This window comes from Rhinolophus ferrumequinum, chromosome 13 (assembly GCF_004115265.2).
Source record: "Rhinolophus ferrumequinum isolate MPI-CBG mRhiFer1 chromosome 13, mRhiFer1_v1.p, whole genome shotgun sequence".
NCBI classification, from domain to species: domain Eukaryota; kingdom Metazoa; phylum Chordata; class Mammalia; order Chiroptera; family Rhinolophidae; genus Rhinolophus; species Rhinolophus ferrumequinum.
The window spans coordinates 18,960,885-18,981,610 of NC_046296.1; the positions used below are offsets into that span (position 1 = coordinate 18,960,885).

At 35.3% G+C, this 20,726-nt stretch overlaps 1 protein-coding gene across 3 annotated transcripts in view; it reads left to right on the forward strand.

The window, feature by feature from the left end:
• The window catches only part of EXOC6B (exocyst complex component 6B), a 584,188-nt gene that overhangs the window by 212,826 nt on the left and 350,636 nt on the right, over positions 1-20,726 (forward strand). For all 3 annotated transcript variants that reach the window (XM_033124336.1, XM_033124337.1, XM_033124335.1), the window contains exon 7: positions 16,624-16,800. In XM_033124336.1, the coding sequence (XP_032980227.1) occupies positions 16,624-16,800 (177 nt within the window). The remainder of the gene's footprint in view (positions 1-16,623; positions 16,801-20,726) is intronic.

Consider the following 20,726-nt stretch of genomic DNA (forward strand, 5'->3'; position numbering starts at 1 on the left):
AGAACACATGTCCATCTGATCTTAGGAAGATTTTATAAGTTTCAAATGGGACTTTGGCCCTGAGCCATTCTTGCTGTCATTTTTTATTAACTTTGTTCTCTTTTTCTTCTTACAGAAAGCCTGCTTTTTGTAATATTGTTAAAAAAAATATGATTTCATTCAAAAGGATCTTGTAAAATGGTGTCTTAAAATTGTGTGTCTCAGTCCATTAAAAAGACTCATAAAACATCATAACGCAAAATATGCCGCAACTAGTCAGAACCACAGAGTTAACCATAACTCTCTTTTAGCTCTGTTTCATAGTAAATCAGCTTGCAGTGATCAACGAAACAGCAAATTCATTTTTTTTTTTGAAACAAACATCACTATCTTCTTTTGTGGATAAGAGTGAGGGATTTAAAATCACATTTGTAGAAGGGCATTTAAACTGGCAATTTTAATAATATCATTGAGATTAAATCTTACAGCTTTCTACTCAGTTTTTGTGTGACATTTGTATCAACCTTTTTATTTCTTTTCATAAACTAGGTTATATTTGCACTGTTAGGTCTTTACAGATTGGCTAAATTATAATTATTGCTATTGTTTTTCCTACGCACTTTTTAGGAGTATTTGATAGAGATATGTTCTCTCTATTCCATAACACTGTTCCTGTCTACTATGGCTCATCAAAACTTAATTTTGTGGGAAATCTGGTTCAACTTTCTAATTTATTTCTATAAACTACATCATGTTTGCTATGTTTAGTTTTTCATACGTTGACTAAATTGCAACTGTGTGGTTCCTTTTCCTATGGCACGTCTTAAAGGAGTGGGTAATAGCGTTAGGTTCTCTCTGTTCTGATAATCTTCTTACCCAACTAACGTGGTTCATGGAGAACATATCTTCTGTGCCAATAGGAAGGTATTGATAAACAAAGAAATATTAGATTATGGAAGGAAGAAAGAAACTGTCATTTTTCAAATGTTTGCTTTGTGCCAGTTATAGTGCTTGGAACTCACATAAAATGTAGAGACTGGTTTGTTTAGAACTTTTGACACTTTAATGAAAACTTCTCAAGGTAGTTGAAGCTCAGCTGTGGAGACCTTAATTTTTGCAGTTTTTTTCTTTGTGATTTTTGCTGTTTCCAGGGGATGTGAATCAAGCATAGCATAATGACTTACATATTTTTCTTGTAAATATTCATATTCCTTATAAATTTGGTCTCTTGGTAGCTTTTCTTTAGACATTCTTTATATTAGAATGTGGACATAAGTTTAGGGTTTTCATAACTTTTCTATTTATATTTATAAACTGCAATGTTATCCATATTATTTTTCCAGATTTGCTTTGTTACCAGTAGTTTATACAATGTATGAATTTTACTAGGACTATTACCAAGTTTTTCCTTGTATGGAGTTTTTCTCCATGAGAAGTTGTCTTATATGCATTTGAATCCCACATCCTTGGTCTCATTAGCATTCTACGTAGCCAGTGACTGATGTCCCAAAGTCAAGGTAATTTACAGGATAGAAGCATACCTTGGCTTTCCTAGTAAACCACAGTAAAGGTATGGGTTTCCTCTGCTGAAAATTGGCTTCCTTCATTATTCTCCTCTCTTTAGAGGGCAGTTTGGAGTATTGCCTTCACTTTGATGTGGTTTTTAAATTTCTTCTCTTCATTGGACTTCTTATAGAAGCCTTTATTTGAAACAGAATGTTTAAATCCAATGTGGCTTTCTAACACATCATTTTTTTTTTCATGCAATACCATGTCAAGTAAATTATGTTGGATCTGTTATATCATTTTCTTGGTGCAAAAACATGAGAAGGGAATCAGTAGGTAGACATAGGGAAGTAAGTAGTTCTAGTGTCTCAGGGCACATACTTACAGTAACTTGGTTTTAGACTCCTCTTAATTTTGCTGCGTAAAACTGATTTTTAAACAGACAGTATGTCTCAGTGGATCACTTAGGTACAAAGAAATTCTAGAATATAGCTTAATATCATGCTTCTTTCAAAAATTTAAAACTTATTTTTTTAACTAAAGAATAGTCTATTTTCTGGACCATGTGCTTAAGTGTTTTAAATAGTTAATGTATTCTATTGAATATTTTCCATTTTGATAACATTTAGGAAACTCTGGGCACTTTGTAACACTTTGTTGAAGTAGATGGAAAGGAGAAATTTGCTGTTTACTTAGAACCATAGTTACTATTTTAATTCAGATTGTGTGGATATTAATTATTACAGGAGTTTTAACTTTGTATCATGTATATTGTCAGAAAAAGTTATGGTACTTAAAAAAAGTGATCCCTTTATTTTTATTTTCATTTTCAAAGTCTGATAATGATTTATTTTATATATGTATTTTTTTACTGAATTAATGTTGTTTCAATTGTTGAACTAATAAATATATGCAATTTTAAAGCTAGAATTATCTTTAGAGACTCAAAATCTTCATTTTTTTTTCACTGAACAAACTGAAATCATAAAAGGACATACGACTAAGTAGCAGTTAGAGCTATAAGTTATGTCCAGTATTTTTTCTTCTTTGTCACACTGCTTAGTTTTATCACAGCAATTTCTTTAATTTTAACTTTCTTGTGAAGAAATCTGTCAGGAAAAAAAAATCTTTATGACAGACAATTGCAAACTTGGGCCTAATTGTATTTCTTTTCTTGTGTTAAGTTACTGCACAGAGAAAACCTAAAAGTACATTTGAAAGGAAGTTTATAGTGGATTGGAATAATCAATATAATGTTAAAATTGGAAGCATTTGCCCTTTGGAGTCTACTGGTAGTGATTTTGATTTTTTTTTAAACATTTACCTAACATTGTTTTTCTTCCTCCTTCTCCCTACCACTCTCTACTCTCCGCCTTTCCTCATCTTCATTCAAACAAATATAATTATCAGAGTTTGGAAGTGGTTGAAGAAATATGGTAACAATACTTGCCTTCGGTGAACTGACTTGTACATGAGACACTTTGGAAATATGGGTATTTCCTCTGCTTCTGAGAGCTCTTGAAACTCTGGCTATTATTAGGAATATATTCCAGAATTTAAAGGTATGGGTGAAGGCAAGACTCACCTAGTTTCCTAGAAGGAAGAAAGTGGATAATTAAAGATTGATTTATTAGAATTTTAATTTGTTGAAAGGGTGAATCAATAGAATAGGTAATTACGGAATAATCCTTGCTGTTCAGGAATAGATCCCAGGATGCTATTAATTTTACTTTCTACCACTACATTTCTTCATTGTATTCTTGTGTTTGTTTTTCTCACTTGGGTTTTGATTGTAAGTCTTGTAAATGGCATAGAAAAAAAGGGGACATTTCTCCTTCAGCTTGTTTCATATGGCAGAAATGGAAGGGACATGGAGAATGATAGCTTATTTTGTAGTTTGGTGATATACTATGACTATGTTACCTAGTAACACATTTATTAGGTATTTACTTTTCAGATGTAATTTAGGTTGAATTGACTGAGAAGAGTGATTTAAAGGTTATGTGAGTTGTTAGTTGATGTATATGCCTACTCTCTTTTCCCCCAATTTTAGCAGTTGTCTTCTGGGGGTAGAAAAAGGGCTACATAAAAATCTTATTTTTTAATATAATTTTATCCTTTGCTACAATGAAAGTCTACAAGTAGGACGTAAAGTTAGCATCTTGTTGATACTATAGTTATAGTTGAAACTATTAGTTTGGTTGAAACATTGGCATGAACCAATAGTAAAAATTCTAACTTTTTCTGGCCCTTATCAGGTGGGATGGGGTAGTCTTTGGGGAAAACCTTGCTTATATTATAGGCCTTATCTTTTCTGGGAGACTAGGTTAAAACTTAGGATACTAGGCACCTAATGGAGTCTTACCCTAAGAATACTATCTATCCTTGATTACTTTTCCTCCCAACTTTACCTATATTTTGGGGTCATTTTCATGACCACATAAAGATTGACAATGATAAAGGATGTAAAACTCAACCTGATATGTGGCAGAAATTTGTGGGGAAGAGAGTTAAGAATTACCTTGAAATTTAGTTTACTCAAGAACCAGCCTATCTTAGAATCATGCATAAATGATTTTAATTGACAAATTAATGTGCTAGACATTAAGCAAAACCTACCACCATCCTATCTTCTGGTAGCTAGCATTCTAAAAAAAAATGTTCTGTTTGAAAATAACTTAGAAATTCTTGAAATATGACTAACAGGGTGGACATTGTCCTTTCAGGTAGTAAAATATGTTATAATGTTTATAATAGTTTAAAAAGTGTGTGAGAACTCAGGATTAAAGGATTGACCACATGTATTTGTCTCTTTTTTTCTTAAGCCCCTACCAATTAAATAAATAGGCACTAAGTTCTGAAACACAAATGCTTCTTTATGAGAGAGACGCTCCTTGATCACTCTGTATTTAAAAGCAACCTCTCTTTCCTTCTTTTATATTTGCTCAACAATTTTTCATTTCTGATGCTCTTCATTCATTCATTCATTCATTCATTCATTCATTCTAACAGACCATTAACAAGTAAGGAGATTGAAACAGTAATCATAAACCTCCCAACAAAGAGAAGCCCAGGCTCAGGTGGTTCCACTAGTGAATTCCATAAAACATTTAAAGAAGAATTAACATCAGTCCTTTTCAAACTCTTCCAAAAAATTGAAGAGGAAAGAACACTCCCAAACTCTTTTTAAGAGGCCAGTTATAATTACCCTGATACTAAAGCCCGATAAGGACATTACAACAAAAGAAGACTACAGGCCAAGATCCCTGATAAATGTAGATGCAAGAACTGTCAACAAAATAGTAGCAAACAGAATTCAACAGCACAGTAAAAGAGTCATACACCATGATTGAGTGGGATTTCATTCCTGGGATGCAAGGGTGGTTCAACATACACAAAACAGTAAATGTGATATAACACATTAATAGAATGAAAGATAAAAATTATATGATCATCTCAGTAGATGCGGAAAAGTCACTAGAAAAAATTTAACATTCTATTATGATAAAAACTTTCAACAAATTGGGTATATATAAAAAAATACCTTGACATAATAAAGGCTGTATAAGAAAAAACCAACAACTCACATCATACGCAATGGTGGAAGTCTGAAAGCTTTCCTGCTAAGATCAGTAAGAAGACAGGGGTGCCCAGTCTCACCACTCCTATTCAACATAGTACTGGAAGCCCTAGCCAGAGAAATTAGTCAAGAAAAAGAAATAAAAGGCAGCCAATTCAGAAAATAGGAAGTGAAATTTTTTTCACTTACAGATGAAATGGTTTTACATATAGAAAATCCTAACTACTCCACCAAAGGTATGTTAGAGCTAATAAACAAATTCAGTAGTTGCAGAATACAAAACCAACATACAAAAATCAATTGCATTTCTATACACTGATAATGAACTATCTGTAAAGGAAATAAAGAGAATAATCTCATTTACAATACCAAACATAATAAAATGCTTAGGAATAAATGTAACCAAAGAAGTGAAAGATCTGTACACTGAGAATTACAAGACATTGATGAAAAAAATTGAAGACACAAATAAATGGAAAGATATCCCATGTTTGTGGATCAGAAGAATTAATGTTGTTTAAAGATCCATAATATCCAAAGCAATCTACAGATTCAATGCCATGCCTGTCACAGTTCCAATGGTATTTTTCTCAGAAGTAGAAGAAAAAATTCTAAAATTAGTGTGGAACTACCAAAGACCTAGCCAAAGCAATTATGAGAACGAATAACAAAACTGGAGGCAGTGTTCACAATAGCCAAGACATGGAAACAACCTGACTGTTTGTTGACAGATGGACAGATAAAGAAAATGTGCTATATAAGTACAATGGAATACTATTCAGTCATAAAAAGAAGGGAAGCCTGCCTTTTGTGACAACATGGATGGACCTTGAGGCCATTATGTTAAGTGAAATAAGTCAGATAGAGAAAGACAAAAACTATATAGTATCACTTATATGTGGAATTAAAAAAGCCAAACTCTTAGGAATAAAGAGTAGGAAGGTGATTGGCAGGGCCTAGGATACAAGGGAAATGGGGAGATGTTGATCAAAGGGTACAAACCTCCAGCTTTAAGACGATAAGTTCTGGGGATCTAATATACAGCATGGTCATTATGATTAACAATATTATGTACTTCAGAGTTGTTAAGGGAGCAGGCCATGAATGTCATTGCACACAGAAATGGCAATTACGAGGTCTGGCAGTTAAGTTAGTGAATTCATCCTAGAAAGAGTGCTGCATACCTCATTGCTGAATATCACTATGGTCACCTTCGAAGTACTCCCCTTGGGAAGCTATGCACCGATGCCAGTGCCTAGTCCACCCTTCAAAGCAATTTTGGAACTCTTTTTCTGGAATGGCCAGCAGAGCTGCTATCATATTACCCTTGATGACCTGAATGTCATCAAAATGTCTTCCTTTCAGTATTTCTTTTATTTTTGGGTAAAGAAAGAAGTCATTGGGGGCCAGATCAGGTGAGTAGGGAGAGTGTCCCCATACAGTTATTTGTTTACTGGCTCAAAACTCCCTCACAGACAATGCCATGTGAGCTGGTGCATTGTCGTGATGCAAGAGCCATGAATTGTTGGTGAAAAGTTCAGGTCATTTTCATCTTTTTCATGCAGCATTTTCAGCACTTCCAAATAGTAAACTTGGTTAACTGTTTGTCCAGTTGGTACAAATTCATAATGAATAACCCCTCTGATATAAAAAAAGTTAGCAACATAGTTTTGACTCTTGATTTGGACTGATGGAACTTTTTTGGTCATGGAGAGTTGGCTGACTTCCATTGTGAACTTTGACACTTTGTTTCAGGGTCATATTGATAAACCCATGTTTCATCACTAGTGATAAGATGGCCTACAACATCATGTTGCCTCTCCGAAAGGTCTTGTCAAACTTCGACTCTCCTTTGCTTTTGTTCATCGGTGAGCTCCTTCAGGACCATTTTTGCACACACCTTTCTCATGGAAGATTTTCAGTTAAGATTTTCCTAACTGTTTCTCTATCGATGTTCACTTGGTCTGCTGTGCTTCTCTTAGTCAGCCGATCGTTTTGACTCACAATTCGACAAATTTTTGCAATGTTTTTGTCAGTTCTACTTGTTATTGGCCACCCTGACCTCTCTTCATCAGTGATGTGTTCTCTCCCCTCAGAAAAACATTTTATCCATTTGTACACTGCCTTTTTCTTCATGGCCTTATCCCCATAAACTTGTACCAACATGTCCCTGATTTCACTTCCACTCTTGCCAAGTTTATGAAGAAATTTAATATTTGTTCATTGCTCTAATTCAAGCTCAGACATTCTTGCGATGGTGCACAAAACCACGCAACAATAATGAACACCACTCAGCAAGACACCACCACACGTCGGCATGAACACAGCTATGAGACACTGATATACCAAGGTTATGAAACCTTACTGAGCTGTTTGTATGTGCTGCCAATGTAAGCGCATGGTAGCAAGTTCTTGAACGTAATTGTCAGACCTCATATGTGATAGAACGGAGATGTTAAGTAACCTATTGTGGTAATCATTTTGTAGTATGTATGTGTATCACATTAGCACGTTGTCCATCTGAAACTTACATATGTGACATATCAATAACATCTCAATAAAGCTGGAAGCAAAAAAGGCAGAGGGAAGAGTGGTAACTAAGATAGCACGATATATGAAGGCACAACTGCAGGTTTAAACAGAGGTACACAGGGAATGGAGAAATCAGTTTAGTACAGAGAACTCCATTGTCTGAAATTTTGGAGGTGTGAGCTATGATAGATGATGGGGGTAAGACGAGGGGCTTAGAGGTGTGATTTGTTGAAAGTTAGTATTTAAAACATTTAATTCCTCCACTTCTCTTGTTTCATGCATGGAATATTTGCACTTATATTCTTCAGTGGGAGATTAGAAGGTTCTTTTCTAGAGAAATTGATAAAATATTGCCACGAATTACCATTTGGATTTCCCCAGCAGAGAGGTGAGCTCCTTTCTAGACTTCCTAAAGTGAAGCTTGCTAGTTGACAAGTCTTCCTGTGCCCACAGACTTTTCTGTAAGCTCTTAAGTGATTTATTATAAATATGAATGATTGGCCAAGGATCAACAGACATTTGAGGAAAATGTCCAACTGGAAAGAGAGAGACCAAAATCTACCACTGTGAGAAAATAACTATCAACAATAAAAAAGGACCTAGAGGGAACAGATAATGCAGAAAACAGAATATGTCGAAAAAAATTAATTGGTATCCTCAAAAATTAAAAATTTGGTTCTTTGTATAAAAATGTTGCAGAGATCATCAGGAAGAACTATAGGAGAATTCAGTACCAATTAGGAATTCTTGACAAAGGGAGAAAATTATCTGAGCAGTAATACAAGGAAATGCCCCTTATCTGAAGCACTTAAACTTCCAGATTCATATATTCATATATTACCCATCATAATGAACAAATTAAACAAAGAACTACACCAAGGTACATCATTGTGAAATTTAGAACATAATAGGTAAAAGGTTTGAAAATCTTCCAGAGAGAAAAAGTTATGAAATATAGAAAGGAATGAAGACCAAAATGACATTGCCTTTCTCACGAGCAATAATAGATGCTAGAAGACAATGGAGCAATGCCTTCAGTAATCTTAGGGAAATTTATATTCTACCTTGAATTCTGTACTCAGTTTAATACTTATCAGTTTAATGTGAAGAAGGATTAAAGTCATTTTAGAATGCAAGGACTCAAGAAATTGAACTGCCATGTTTCACTTTTAAGAATTACGTGAGGATATGCTCTAACAAAACGAGGGACTAAATTAAGTGAAAGATAGGTATGGAATTTATGAAACTATGGTTCTAATTCTAGTGAGAGATAAAAGTAAGTTTTCTCTAGAATGACAGTTGTGATGGACAATCAGCCCAGGATATACCTTTGGAATAATAGAGCTTGAACGCAGCATGTGTGATGATGAGCTTTTTTTTTTTTTTAAAGATCAAGATTAATTGTAGTTATAACATTAAGAGAATTTTTTTAAAATGTAGGCAATTTGAAACTCCAAGAGAACTAAAAAACTACATGTAATCAAATACATGTAATCATTACATATGTCCTTGGCTTTGTAGTGACACAGCATGCTTACATGACACCAATTATTGCTTTCACTGAAAATACTATGTTGGGAGGATAATTGAAGAAGTAGTAGGTAAGATTTTTAAGTGAGCTAAGTTTTTACCATGAAGTAAGGGTGTTATTTAGAAATGTGTTGTAAAAATATTAGCTCTACAGAGCAGGATTGGGGGTGGGAAAAGGCCTAAGAAGTCTACCGTCTACTGTCTTTTTCATTAATATAATTTCAGTATTGTTAGAATTTTAAAACCATGAGCTGATATTCATTTGGCAGACATTTAAAATAAAACAGTTGGGAAAAGATGAATTGTTCTAAAAAGTTGAATTGGGATAAATAAACATTTGAGGAAGTAGTTTTCTGCCTCGTATAACACTCATGGTAAATTGTAGAAGGATTAAAAATATTAATGTAGAATAAATTAAGGTATAGAAGTACTAGAGGAAAATAAATAAATATTCATATTTATTTATTGTAGAATGGGATATAATTGTGGAATGGGATAGTTTTCATTTTTTACCTAGCCAAATCTAATTACATGTTATCATTTCTTCCTTTGCTGTCATGTTTAGAATAGTAAAGAGAAATTGTGCCTTCTGATGCTGTAGGGGATAGGAAATAAGCATTCATATACTTTTATGTGCTACTATGACGTGGCGTAGCTTTTCTGGAGGGCAGTTTGTCAGTGTTTATTTGTTTTGCAACATTTATCTAGGTTTTCTACAAATTCCCCTAATAAAAAAATTAAGGATATACACAGAATTTTAGCTCTGAAGGTAGTCTTTTCAGCATTATTAAACAGCAAACCATTGGAAGCAATATAAATGTCCAATGCTAGACTATGTTTAAATAAACATTTCTTCTTTGAAATACAATAAAATATAAATGTTATAAGTGTTTTTATTTGTAGAGAAAAATATTTGTGAAATATTTTTGAGCAAAGAGATTTATCTAGATTAAAAAGTTTTATCCCTTTTCTGGCATACCAATATAAATACTAATTGCAGATAAATAGAAAATATAGAGAAGCAAAAAGAGAAATCTTTATATATGCACAGAAAATAGGTTGCCATTCACCAAAGTAACTGATTATTACTGAGTGGAGATTTTGATAGATTCCCCTCCCCCCCATTTTTTCTTTGTTTATTTTCCAATTAACTGCAATTAACACATGTATATTTGTGGTGTGCGTGTGTGTTGACAAAGGAATAAGACAGTATTTTAAAAGAGCTAGGAATATTCTAATTCACAAGGGAATTTTACAAAATTTTACTTCATACAAATTGTGATACCCTACATACAGTACATCTTACTACAGTGAATTTTGTTAGTGCAAAGACTTTCTCCCCAATGAAATGTAGGTTTAAATATGAACTGGAGACTTTCAGAGGACTAAGGATCTCAATTATAATTTTCAAGATGATATAGTGTCCACCTTCCTCAATTAATAAAAACATCCCAAGAGTATCATAATTCTAGATTTCTCATCCTACTGCTGCATTTAGGTCATTGGGACCTGACTAAAGGATATAATAAATTGTCTTTTTATCCCTCCTTTAAAATACCATACACATGCCTATGTACACTAATATGCAAATAACTTTTTTTACATGATCTTGATATGTGTTTTCCCCTTCATTGTGAATCACTCTCCTTGTTTTGTTTTCATTTTGTTGGTTTGAATCTGATAGTGAAGCTATTTGCCAAAGAATGCTAGTTGCCAGACTAGTGCTGATAAATGTGAAGAAGGCCTGTTTGGAAATGGCAGCTCTTTTGCAGTTCTTTGGATTGGTGAGACTTGAAGAGGCAACTTCAGGATCATCATTTCTTGATCTTGTCAGTTATTTTCAGAGTTACCCTGTGGGCTTCAGACATAAAACGGGGGGTCATCATCGTCCTTCACTGTTTTGTTGTATGGAGTGTTATTTTAGTCTTGGTTTCCCTGAGGGAACCTGAGAGGTTGAGTTGTAAGTGGTTTACTCAAGCATGTGACCCATGGAACAGGAATTTAAGGGTCAGGAGGAGTGAAAAGAAAAGTTTGTAGAGTGAGTACCGTGGTACAATGGTAGGTAATTTGGTTTCTTAATTCCTGGGACCTTCCGAGAAGCCATATGGAACTGACTAGGGGAGGCACACAGAGGGGAAGTATGTATTTGTTCCTGCCTTGGTCAGTGGTTACCTCTCCTCTGCGTTGAGAATCATGAATGCTAAGTAGTTCTTGTAGGATTCTATGCTGTGGTATTATAGGAAAGCCGCAGGGAAGGAATCTAGAGGTGTGGAGAAAGTGTTAGAGCTGGTTTCAGGTTACATGATGTGCCCTTCCAAGGCTGCCCAGAACAGGTTACTGATGCTCTCACTGGAATAACAGCTGAGGCTGAGAGGATCTGAAGCATAGCACATGACGTGCCTCATACCGATATCGAATACTTGAAATGTGGTACAAATGCGCAACTGAATGGCGATGTGTAGCAGTGTTAGATGCCAGGAATGATGATGTATCCAAATACTTGCTGGATCTCAGATGCTTCCATAGTGGACAATGAAACAAAATTCCTGTCTCAGTTTTAGAGGGAGGACAGGTAGAACTTGCAAATTTGGGGTGTTCTCTTTGGTTGTTTTAATTATCTTTTAATTCAAGATACTTGACCTGTATTATCTCATTTAATCCCTGTGGCAGTATTAAGGTACATTTTATTAACTTTGTTTTTTGGAGATGGAGATGTGCCCCGTGAAGTGAAGAGACTGCCCAAGGTTATAGAATGAATAAATTGCGGAGTTTAGATTTAAAGACCTGTTTTACTCCAAGAAGATCTTAGTTTGCTCGGTTTTTGCTATAGCAACCTGTAATTGAAGTCCATGCAAATGTATCAGGCATCCAACCTTTACCCTTCTCAATTAGTTTCTCCTTCTAAGGGTCATTTGTATGTATGCCTTTAGTCCACTAGAGGTCAGTGTTGGGCTGATAAAGACAGGAGCCTTCAGTTTTTGATTCACACTGAGTCTTCTTGGTAGGCACCCTTGGAAGTTGTATTTCACAGTAAAACTTTATTTTATAGCGTATATATTTATAAATATGTAATGCCTCATAGACACTATTTGACAGTTGTAAAGTGTTAATAGCAACATTTTTAGGTTAATATTAGGTAATTTTATTAGGTATGCGTTTTCTCCCTCTTCTAATAGGTAGGAGAACATCCAAATTATCTCTTTTGCAGATACCCCTCCCTTTTATTGGGCAAAATCTCATTCTCACATAGATTTCTTTTGTTACCTATTGCCTTTATATAGTAATCAATTTTAAAAGTTTACTCTGTATGTGTCACTGTGTCTGGGCTTGGGGATTCTAATGGTAAAGCATGTTTCCTGTCCTCAAAGAAAGAAGAGTTACCTACCGAAGTGTCGTGCTGTCCTTTGTTTACCTGGATATCTGACAAGCTTACTGGACTCATCTTCTTCATCCTGCTCTCAACTTACTATTGCCATGGTTCCTACTGTTTGGAATGCCCCACCATCTAGTCATCAGGGCTAGACTACTTTGAGTTATTTTTATTTCCTTCCCATCTTCCATGTACTACATTCAAATTAGTAAATTCTGGTCCTTCTCCCTCTTGCATTTCTGCTACTACCTTACCTCAAGTCCTCATCATTGTTATTCGGACGGTTAACAGTGATCTGTATTGGTTTTCTTTTTCTGGTCTTTATCTTCGCCCAGTTGACCACTCCGCTGCTCCTAGAGGATTTGCCTGAATTCTAAAGCTGATCCTGTTATTCTCTTGCTTACTCTTTCATTGGTTCTCCATTGCCTACTAGCTAACATTGACAGTGCTTGGTATGACATCTTGAACCTTATCTGTTGTTAGTCCTTTATAAACTATGCTCTTATACAAAATCACTTATTCCTTGGGTGGATAATGTTATTTCACACATGATCCTTTCTCATGCCTTTTCCTTCTTCTGAAATGGTTACCCTTTCTACTTACCTCCCTTTGGAAAAATCATATTTATCTTTTAAGAGCATAGTTTTCTACCTGTTCCTCGTCGAAGCCTTTCCTGAATCTTCTCCAAGCAGATCTTATTACTTTTTCCTTTGTTCAACCATTGTCCTCTGTATTTATTTCTATTATTATACATATTGCACAGAATTTCATTCACTTATTTGCCTATCTGCTTTTCATAAAATAATTTGATGTGAGGTTCATGAGTCAGAGACTCCATGTTTTTCTCTGTATTCCTAGCATGTAGCACAATGCCTGGTACCAAGCAGACATTCAATGTAGTTTGACTGAAAAGAGGAATACAGAAGAAAGCATCATGAATTAGGGCAGCGAGAGGAGGCTTTCTAAAGGCAGAAGAATTTTAGTTGAGTTTTGGAGGAAAGGTTAGAGACAGGCAGAAAGAAGTCATTCAGTAGAGACACAGAAGTGGAAATATACCCAGTATATTATGAAGTAGAGTTTGATTCAAGTGGAAGATTCATGTTGGAAAGTACTGGGTAAGTACATTGGAAAATTAGGTTCAGCTTCCATGATGGTGGAGTTTGTGATGGATTATCAAGTTTGGATTTGTACTTGTTTAAATTTCCCCCCCAGTTTCCCTCGTGCCTAACTGATGTGATGAATGATGTGGTTTAAGAAAAGCCTGGCCGCAGTATGCAGGGGAATTACAATGAGAAGGTGATGAGTTCCGTTTTAGGGATGTTGGAAGTGAGGTGATGGGAGAGCCCAGTAGTCTAGGAAACTGGAGATGTGCTGTTGGATCTTGGGAGGGTGGGAAGAGTGCTAAAAGGAGAGGAGTTGAAGAATAAACCTTGATCAATTTCTATATGTTAGGAAACCAGAGAAGAATATATGTGAGGGAATCTTGAGGAAGAGGTGGTTAAATGTGTAAATAATTATTCACAAAGAGAAGGAACAACTAAGAAAAAGAAAACACCTAAATGTTTTCTAAGGCCTAGCTGCTACTTTTATGCTTCATATCCTCCTACCCCATTCCAACCTAGGCAGCAGAAATCAAGCAGGTGTTTCTTTGGCTCATGCTTATAAAGGTGGTCTCTGGAGGGACGGGATAAATAGCCCTGGTGAGGTAGCTTAGCATGTTAGAAGAGAGCGCTGAAGGGCTTTTACCAGGTTTTTCCCCATGGGCTTTTTATTTTAATATATATTATGTGTATTTATGTATTTTTTCTATTTTTATTCTTCTCCACTTTCTGCCAGTCCCATAATGTACATTCTGAATAGATGGTAATTTTCGTGTTCATCTATAATGGGTAACACCTGAGTGTTTATTTCATTGTCTTACCTGAAATTTAGGGTTTCTAACTTGACCAGTTCCTGCTTGGCAGATCTTCCCTGACTGCTCATTTACAGACTGGAGAAGACTTGACAATTCTAACAGAGACCCCACGTTCTGATAGAGATTTGGAATACAACTTAAAATGCTTTGATTTCTAACATTGGGTTTGCTATCTTAATTTGCTGATTTGGCCCAAACTACTTTGCGCTCTTCCAAATTGATGGGAAAACCAGATACGTACCACCTAAAAAGAGCAAGTCATTAGAGATCTAACATTACTTCCACAGGATATTTGGAGATTTGTATCATTTCAAGTTTAAGAGACACTACTTAAGTGTGCCTTCTCTTGATTGCTTTTGCTACACTGGCAGTTTTTTGTTGACTGTGAAAGAAAAATAATTAACTTGGGATTGAATAAAGTAAGCACCTTATGAAAGCTTTTGGTATTGCTGTCCTGCAAGAGAGGATGGAGATAAGGGGCAAGTGATGACTCTCTAGTTGAGGGCTTGCTTTTGTAAATATAAAAGCTTTAGGAAGCTCTCCCTCCCTTAGTGCTTCCCCAGAGTCATTGATTCCTTTTTGTGTGGTTTGCCTTGGAAGGAACTGGGGAAGAACTTCTTAGTTTTGAGAGGAAAAGAAAATATTTTATCTAATTAGGGGTCTCTAATGCTTGAAGGATATATATGTCTTATATTCAAACCTAAATTAAATGTTCTGGGATGCCTTCTCTCTCTCAGTTTGTTACCGAAGCCACGTATTTTATGTAAGTCAAAGCAAAATATCAAACTACTATGTAGAGAAACAAGTTTGTCCATTGATTCAAATCTCTGGAATGTAGATTCTTTTCATTTTCTTGGCAGAAGCTAGCTCACATAGTTCAAGTTTTTCTCTGTCCTATTATAATTGTCTCATTTAACCAGTGCCTGGACTAACATCTTATACTTAATATTTGTCTTGAATTCCTTAACCTCATTCAGAATATTTGGAAACTGATTTTCTCCTGAACTAATATCTATTTGTCACTGCAGAGAAAGATCACATATTGATTGATTAAGGAATGTATATTCTGAGAAGCCACATTGCTCAAGCTTTGTATTTTAGGATGATACTAAGTATTACTTTTTTAAAAAAGGAAAGTTCCGTTGTGAAATACTTTTGGAACGTGCTGGATTATATCAAGTTAAAGAAGTTTCTTAAAATAGGACTTCTCCCAGTTTTTATTCTGTTCCTTAGCATTCTATATCTATATACAAGAAGGCTACATGATATGCAGTGTTTCCCACTTATTTGATCACAGAACTCCTTTTTGGGGGAAACTTTTTGCCATGCTTTCAGGGACTGTTGTGTAGTGAGAAGATCACTGATCTGGAATTTAGAAGATCATACTTTGAGATTCGGATTTACCAGAAACTCGCCTTGTGACTCCATACAAATCCATTGTCTTATAGCCTAAGTTTTCTGAGTGGTAACTAAGGTCACTTCCATCTCTAATACTATCTGGTTTAATACTTCTGTTGTTGACCTTGGAAACTGATGCTTTCCACCCTTTGTATCTATTGAAACAGCACCATCATTTGAATCTTTTTTTTTCTTAAAGTGGAGGGGATTACTCTTCCTTTCTCTAAAAATGCAGAGGAAGAAATCCTTTAAAATGCTGTTTTCCATAGCTTAAGGTCATGAAATACTGTTGGATTAGTTAGTTCAAATCACTCTATTAAGACATTTTGTTTTCTTAATCAGGAGAATTGTGTTGATCTCTTACATACACACAACTATTTTTAAGTGTCCCCTAAGCTTAAAGGGTCTTGTTCCTCCTTCTGCAATCACAATGATTCCACTATGGCATTTATCTTGTAAGACATAAAAATTTGGTCATGTGCACTTATCTGTTGGCTACTTAAAGGAAAATGAGTAGATTTCATTTTTGTGATAATTTCGTAGGTGTCTTTGGAAAGTCTTATGATAATATTGATTGATTATCCTTTTTTTTCCCTGTGGAAACTGGGAAGAATGAATCAAGCGGGGGTATTTTCAGGGTTGAAAATGTATACATTAATATGTTTGGTTTTATTTCTGGAACTAAAACTTTATGTACTAAGGCAGTTTGTTGTAGTTTCTTTAAGATACCAATTCGTTCAAAATTAGTTCTTTGAATGCTTAATTGTTCTCTTTTTTCTTTTTTTTAAATGTGTGTGTATCTTTCAATCCTAGGCCCAACAGCAAAGAAACCTGGACAACATCGTCTTGCAACAACCCAGAATAGGTAGCAAGAGAAAATCTAAGAAAGATGCATATACAATTTTTGATACAGAGATAGAAAGCACTAGCCCCAAGTCGGAACAGGATTCAGGAATTCTGGATGTTGAAGATGAGGAAGATGATGAAGAGGTAACTATCATTTGAACTAGAGATGTGAGACTGTTAGGCTGAAATACAGTATGTTTGAAATGTGATGAAAAGTTTATCCATTTAATACAGCTTGTGTGATATTCTGGAATTAGATAATCATTCTAAATGTGAATGGGCCCTGATTTAAGGATATTGAAGATGCACGAAGAGGCCTTCGATACTAATTCTTTAGATTTTAAAAAGTTGCCCATTTTTAAAATAAGTTTTTTGATTGTATACTGACTAGGTAGTTATTGGGTAGGTACCTGATCTGGAGAAAGAGCTCTTGGTGACCTCCACTGAAGCTGGAACAAAGTTACTTGAGACAAAAGATGTTACTTTGAACAGTGGGGAACAAACAAAGGGATTTCTTAGCCTTGAGATATGCTTCAGTTTGAAAATATAAAAAGGTTCCAGAAGGTTGAGAATACATTTCTGGAGGAAATAAGTACATGAATGATTATAGGGAATCTGGGAATTTTGTGACATGTCTGTAACCTCTTGGATTAGTTCTGTGTCACTTGCAGGTAAAGAATCAGATTTAGAGGCTTAACTAGTACATATTTTAATATTCTTCTTGATATGACCATTGGAATCAGATAGACTGCATTCCAATCCTTTTATTTTATTAAAAACATCATCATTCATAATCATATCATTTCCCTTTAAAACGTTCAATGACCTGTACGAGGAACCAGTTGCTTCTATACTCAGTGACCCATTTGCCTTTAAGTGCTTGTCTCCTTTTCCTTGTTTCATTTCCCCAAATAAAACCGGGTTCACTTGTTGCTTCCTCATCCTTGGGCTTTGTCATACCCTTACTACTCTCCTTACTCTCCTCTCCCCCCAAAACCTGTCACTGTCTAACTTTGTAATCCTAGGTAATTGTTTGGTCTGTTGGAACTTTAGTGTCTTCATGCATCAGGGAAAGCAGTCGTCTCTGCAGCCATGAGGTTGCACAAGTGCCTGCACCATAACAGGTAGTTCAGGCAAATGTTAGTTTCAGTCCTGTTTTCTCTACTCCTTCTTGCTGACTTCTGTTATGGATCATGACTGTCAGTATGCCTGTCCTTATTATTATTCCTCTTTCACGTCAAAAATCAACGCGGCACTGTTTAAACTGCTTGAGCTGAAAAGCAAATAACCACGTTAATTATGTGTCTAAAACATTAGCATTTAAGTTTGATTGAATGTCTGAGAGACTATCATATGTATAAAGAACTACATATTCTTTTATACGGTTATCATTACTGCGGGGACACAGTTCTACAATGTAAGTGAATATAATTTATAATTTATACTTTATCAGGATGAGTTTGTTATGTAAATGAGGTACATCAACAGTTAACAATGTGTGAAAGTCTTACTGTAACCCCTATCATATTTGGATAGCAGCAACTTTTAATAGCTCTAAGAAACAGTGCCAAGAAAAGAACCAGATATTTGCCTGATACCTGTGGAAATAGAAAGGGGCAGAGAACTTGATCCCCGGAATATTTCCTGGTTTTCTCTCTTCTTGCCTGGAATGACTTGATCTACCCTGGAGACCAGACTGTCAGGTATTAGGCTCATCACCGATGACAAGTTACAGTAGTAACACAGCAAAGAGTCAGTCTCAAGAAAGGCCAGTTAGTGCTTTTTATTTCCATTTTGGGTGCTTGTTAAGGAAACTAAATTGTATCAGGTACTGTGGCTTAAGGAAACAGAAGTTAGACATAGTCTGTGCGCCTGGGTAATACATACCCCAAAGACATGATTAGATGATAAGATAAAAGAATGAAATATATGCATAGTTCTCATGTATCATTGAGAACCTTCTGGATAGGAGCCATTCTTTATCATTAACTCACTGAAGATCCTGGATACATCCCTTCTAATTTTTGTGCCATATTTATTCTGTTTTATCTTTGGAAGTCCGGAGAAGATGAAGAAAGTGGGACTAGTGAAGTGTGTTGGGGAGTTCCTCATAAAGGAAATATTTTAAGAATGCACTTGGTAGTTCACATTTAAAAATTCTCCCATTTCCCAAATCAAACAGAATTCACATTAGAGATTTGCTGATTGAGCTCTTACAACAAGAATTCAGCACCTCACTGTCATCTAATGGCATCCTATCATAAAAATATTCTACCTTATATTTATTTACTTCTCAGTTTGAATCTTCTTCAAGTGCACATTCTTAATCTCAAACCTCATGTAGAGAATTATTTATTTAGATGTCTCCAAACTGGTTTCTTGGCATAGTTCTTGCATGGTGTGAATAAATTCTTCAGATAAGGTCTTTCGTGACCCACTGTGACGTTCTGACCTTCATTCTTCTCATTCTTCAATAGACCTCATTGAGAGCAGCGTAAATAGTTTTTGAAATATTTTGACTTTTAAACTGTGGCATAAAATCCTTTAGGACAGTGGTTCTTAATCTATTTGGGGTCATATATTACTTGGAGAGTTTCATAAAAAAATATATGGAGTTTTTTTTCCCCAGTAAAACGGGACACACAATGCTCTCACCAAAAGTTCTGCATGAAATGTCAAGGGGTTCATGAAACTCACATTGTCCCTAGGACCCAAGTTAAGAACCATGTAGTAGGGCAGTGCTTCTTGGACTTCCGTGTGCATAGGATCCCTGCGTGTCGTGTGAAAGGCCGATTCTGATTCGGCAAGTTGGAGGTGCATCTGAGAACCTGCACTGTTAACAGGTTCCCAGGTGAGGATGGTGCTTCTGGTCTCAGAGCACACCTTGAGTTGCAAGGGTACAGGGGAGGACCACCAGGAAGCATTTTTAGGGCATAAAGAGAACAAATCATGGATGTGTGGGGCTTCTATTGGTTTTTCATTAGTATGTCTTCAAATTTTCCAACAATGAATGTAGCCTTCGAAGAGAAAGTTATACTTTGCTTTCTAAAATCTGTTGATTATAATAGATTACCAGCGTTGTTGTTGATGAAATTTTGATTCTGATTTAACATACTTAAGTTTCGGAATTTTTTGTTTTCTAAAGGAAGACCTTTTTACAATTTTTTAAAAATGCTCTTAATGGAAGTATTCGACTTTTGAGTCGAATGATATTTGTAAGCTATTTACCATGTCTTCAGTTTGATGACACTTTATAGGAGACCATAGAATGAGATGGGTAGGAAATCCCAAATATCTAGACCATAGCTTTGCACATGGTAAATAGATAATTAATATATTCTTAAACTGAAATAAAAGTCATGTCAGAGATGGGAAAAACCTGGAACTGAAGATGAAGTCACAGTAGTAAATTGGTATGTTGGACGAAAAATCAACTCACATTTTGAACCGAGTGCAGGAGTTAGTCTCTTGATTGTTGAAAAGTGTTGCAGGAAAAGTATTCCCCCATAAAACTCTATCTGTATTTCATATTTGTCTAAGCTAAGGAAAGGCTCACCTTATTTAAGGTGAGGTTTTTCCTTTACATGTCATATGTTAAAGTCGAACCATATAAACTGCTGATATTTGGCCATTTTTGATTACAACTTAACTTAATCGAGTTTTAATGGAAATATTTATGATTTCAGGAATTTGGTTTGAATCTCTATATCATCTTGTGCTATGTACAGATGTAATTGCTCTTCTGTAAATGTCTAGATAGGACTTAAGAAAATATTTTTAGAAATAGTGAACATTTTAGATAGAGAATGTATTTATGGATCTAGATTCATTAAGAATATAATTTTATGAGACATTTGAAGGTAAAATACAAAGAACCCTGTAAAGTGAGATATTATTTGCGAGGACAATAGTACCTGGGGGGGAGGGTCGTTGTGAGTATTGACTGAAATAATGTATATAATGCTGTTTTCACAGTACTCGGGACACACAATGCTATCATTATGTATTAGTTATTATTAAGCCATTATGGCTGCGTGCTTTTTTTTTTTTTTTTTTTTTGGAATGAAGGT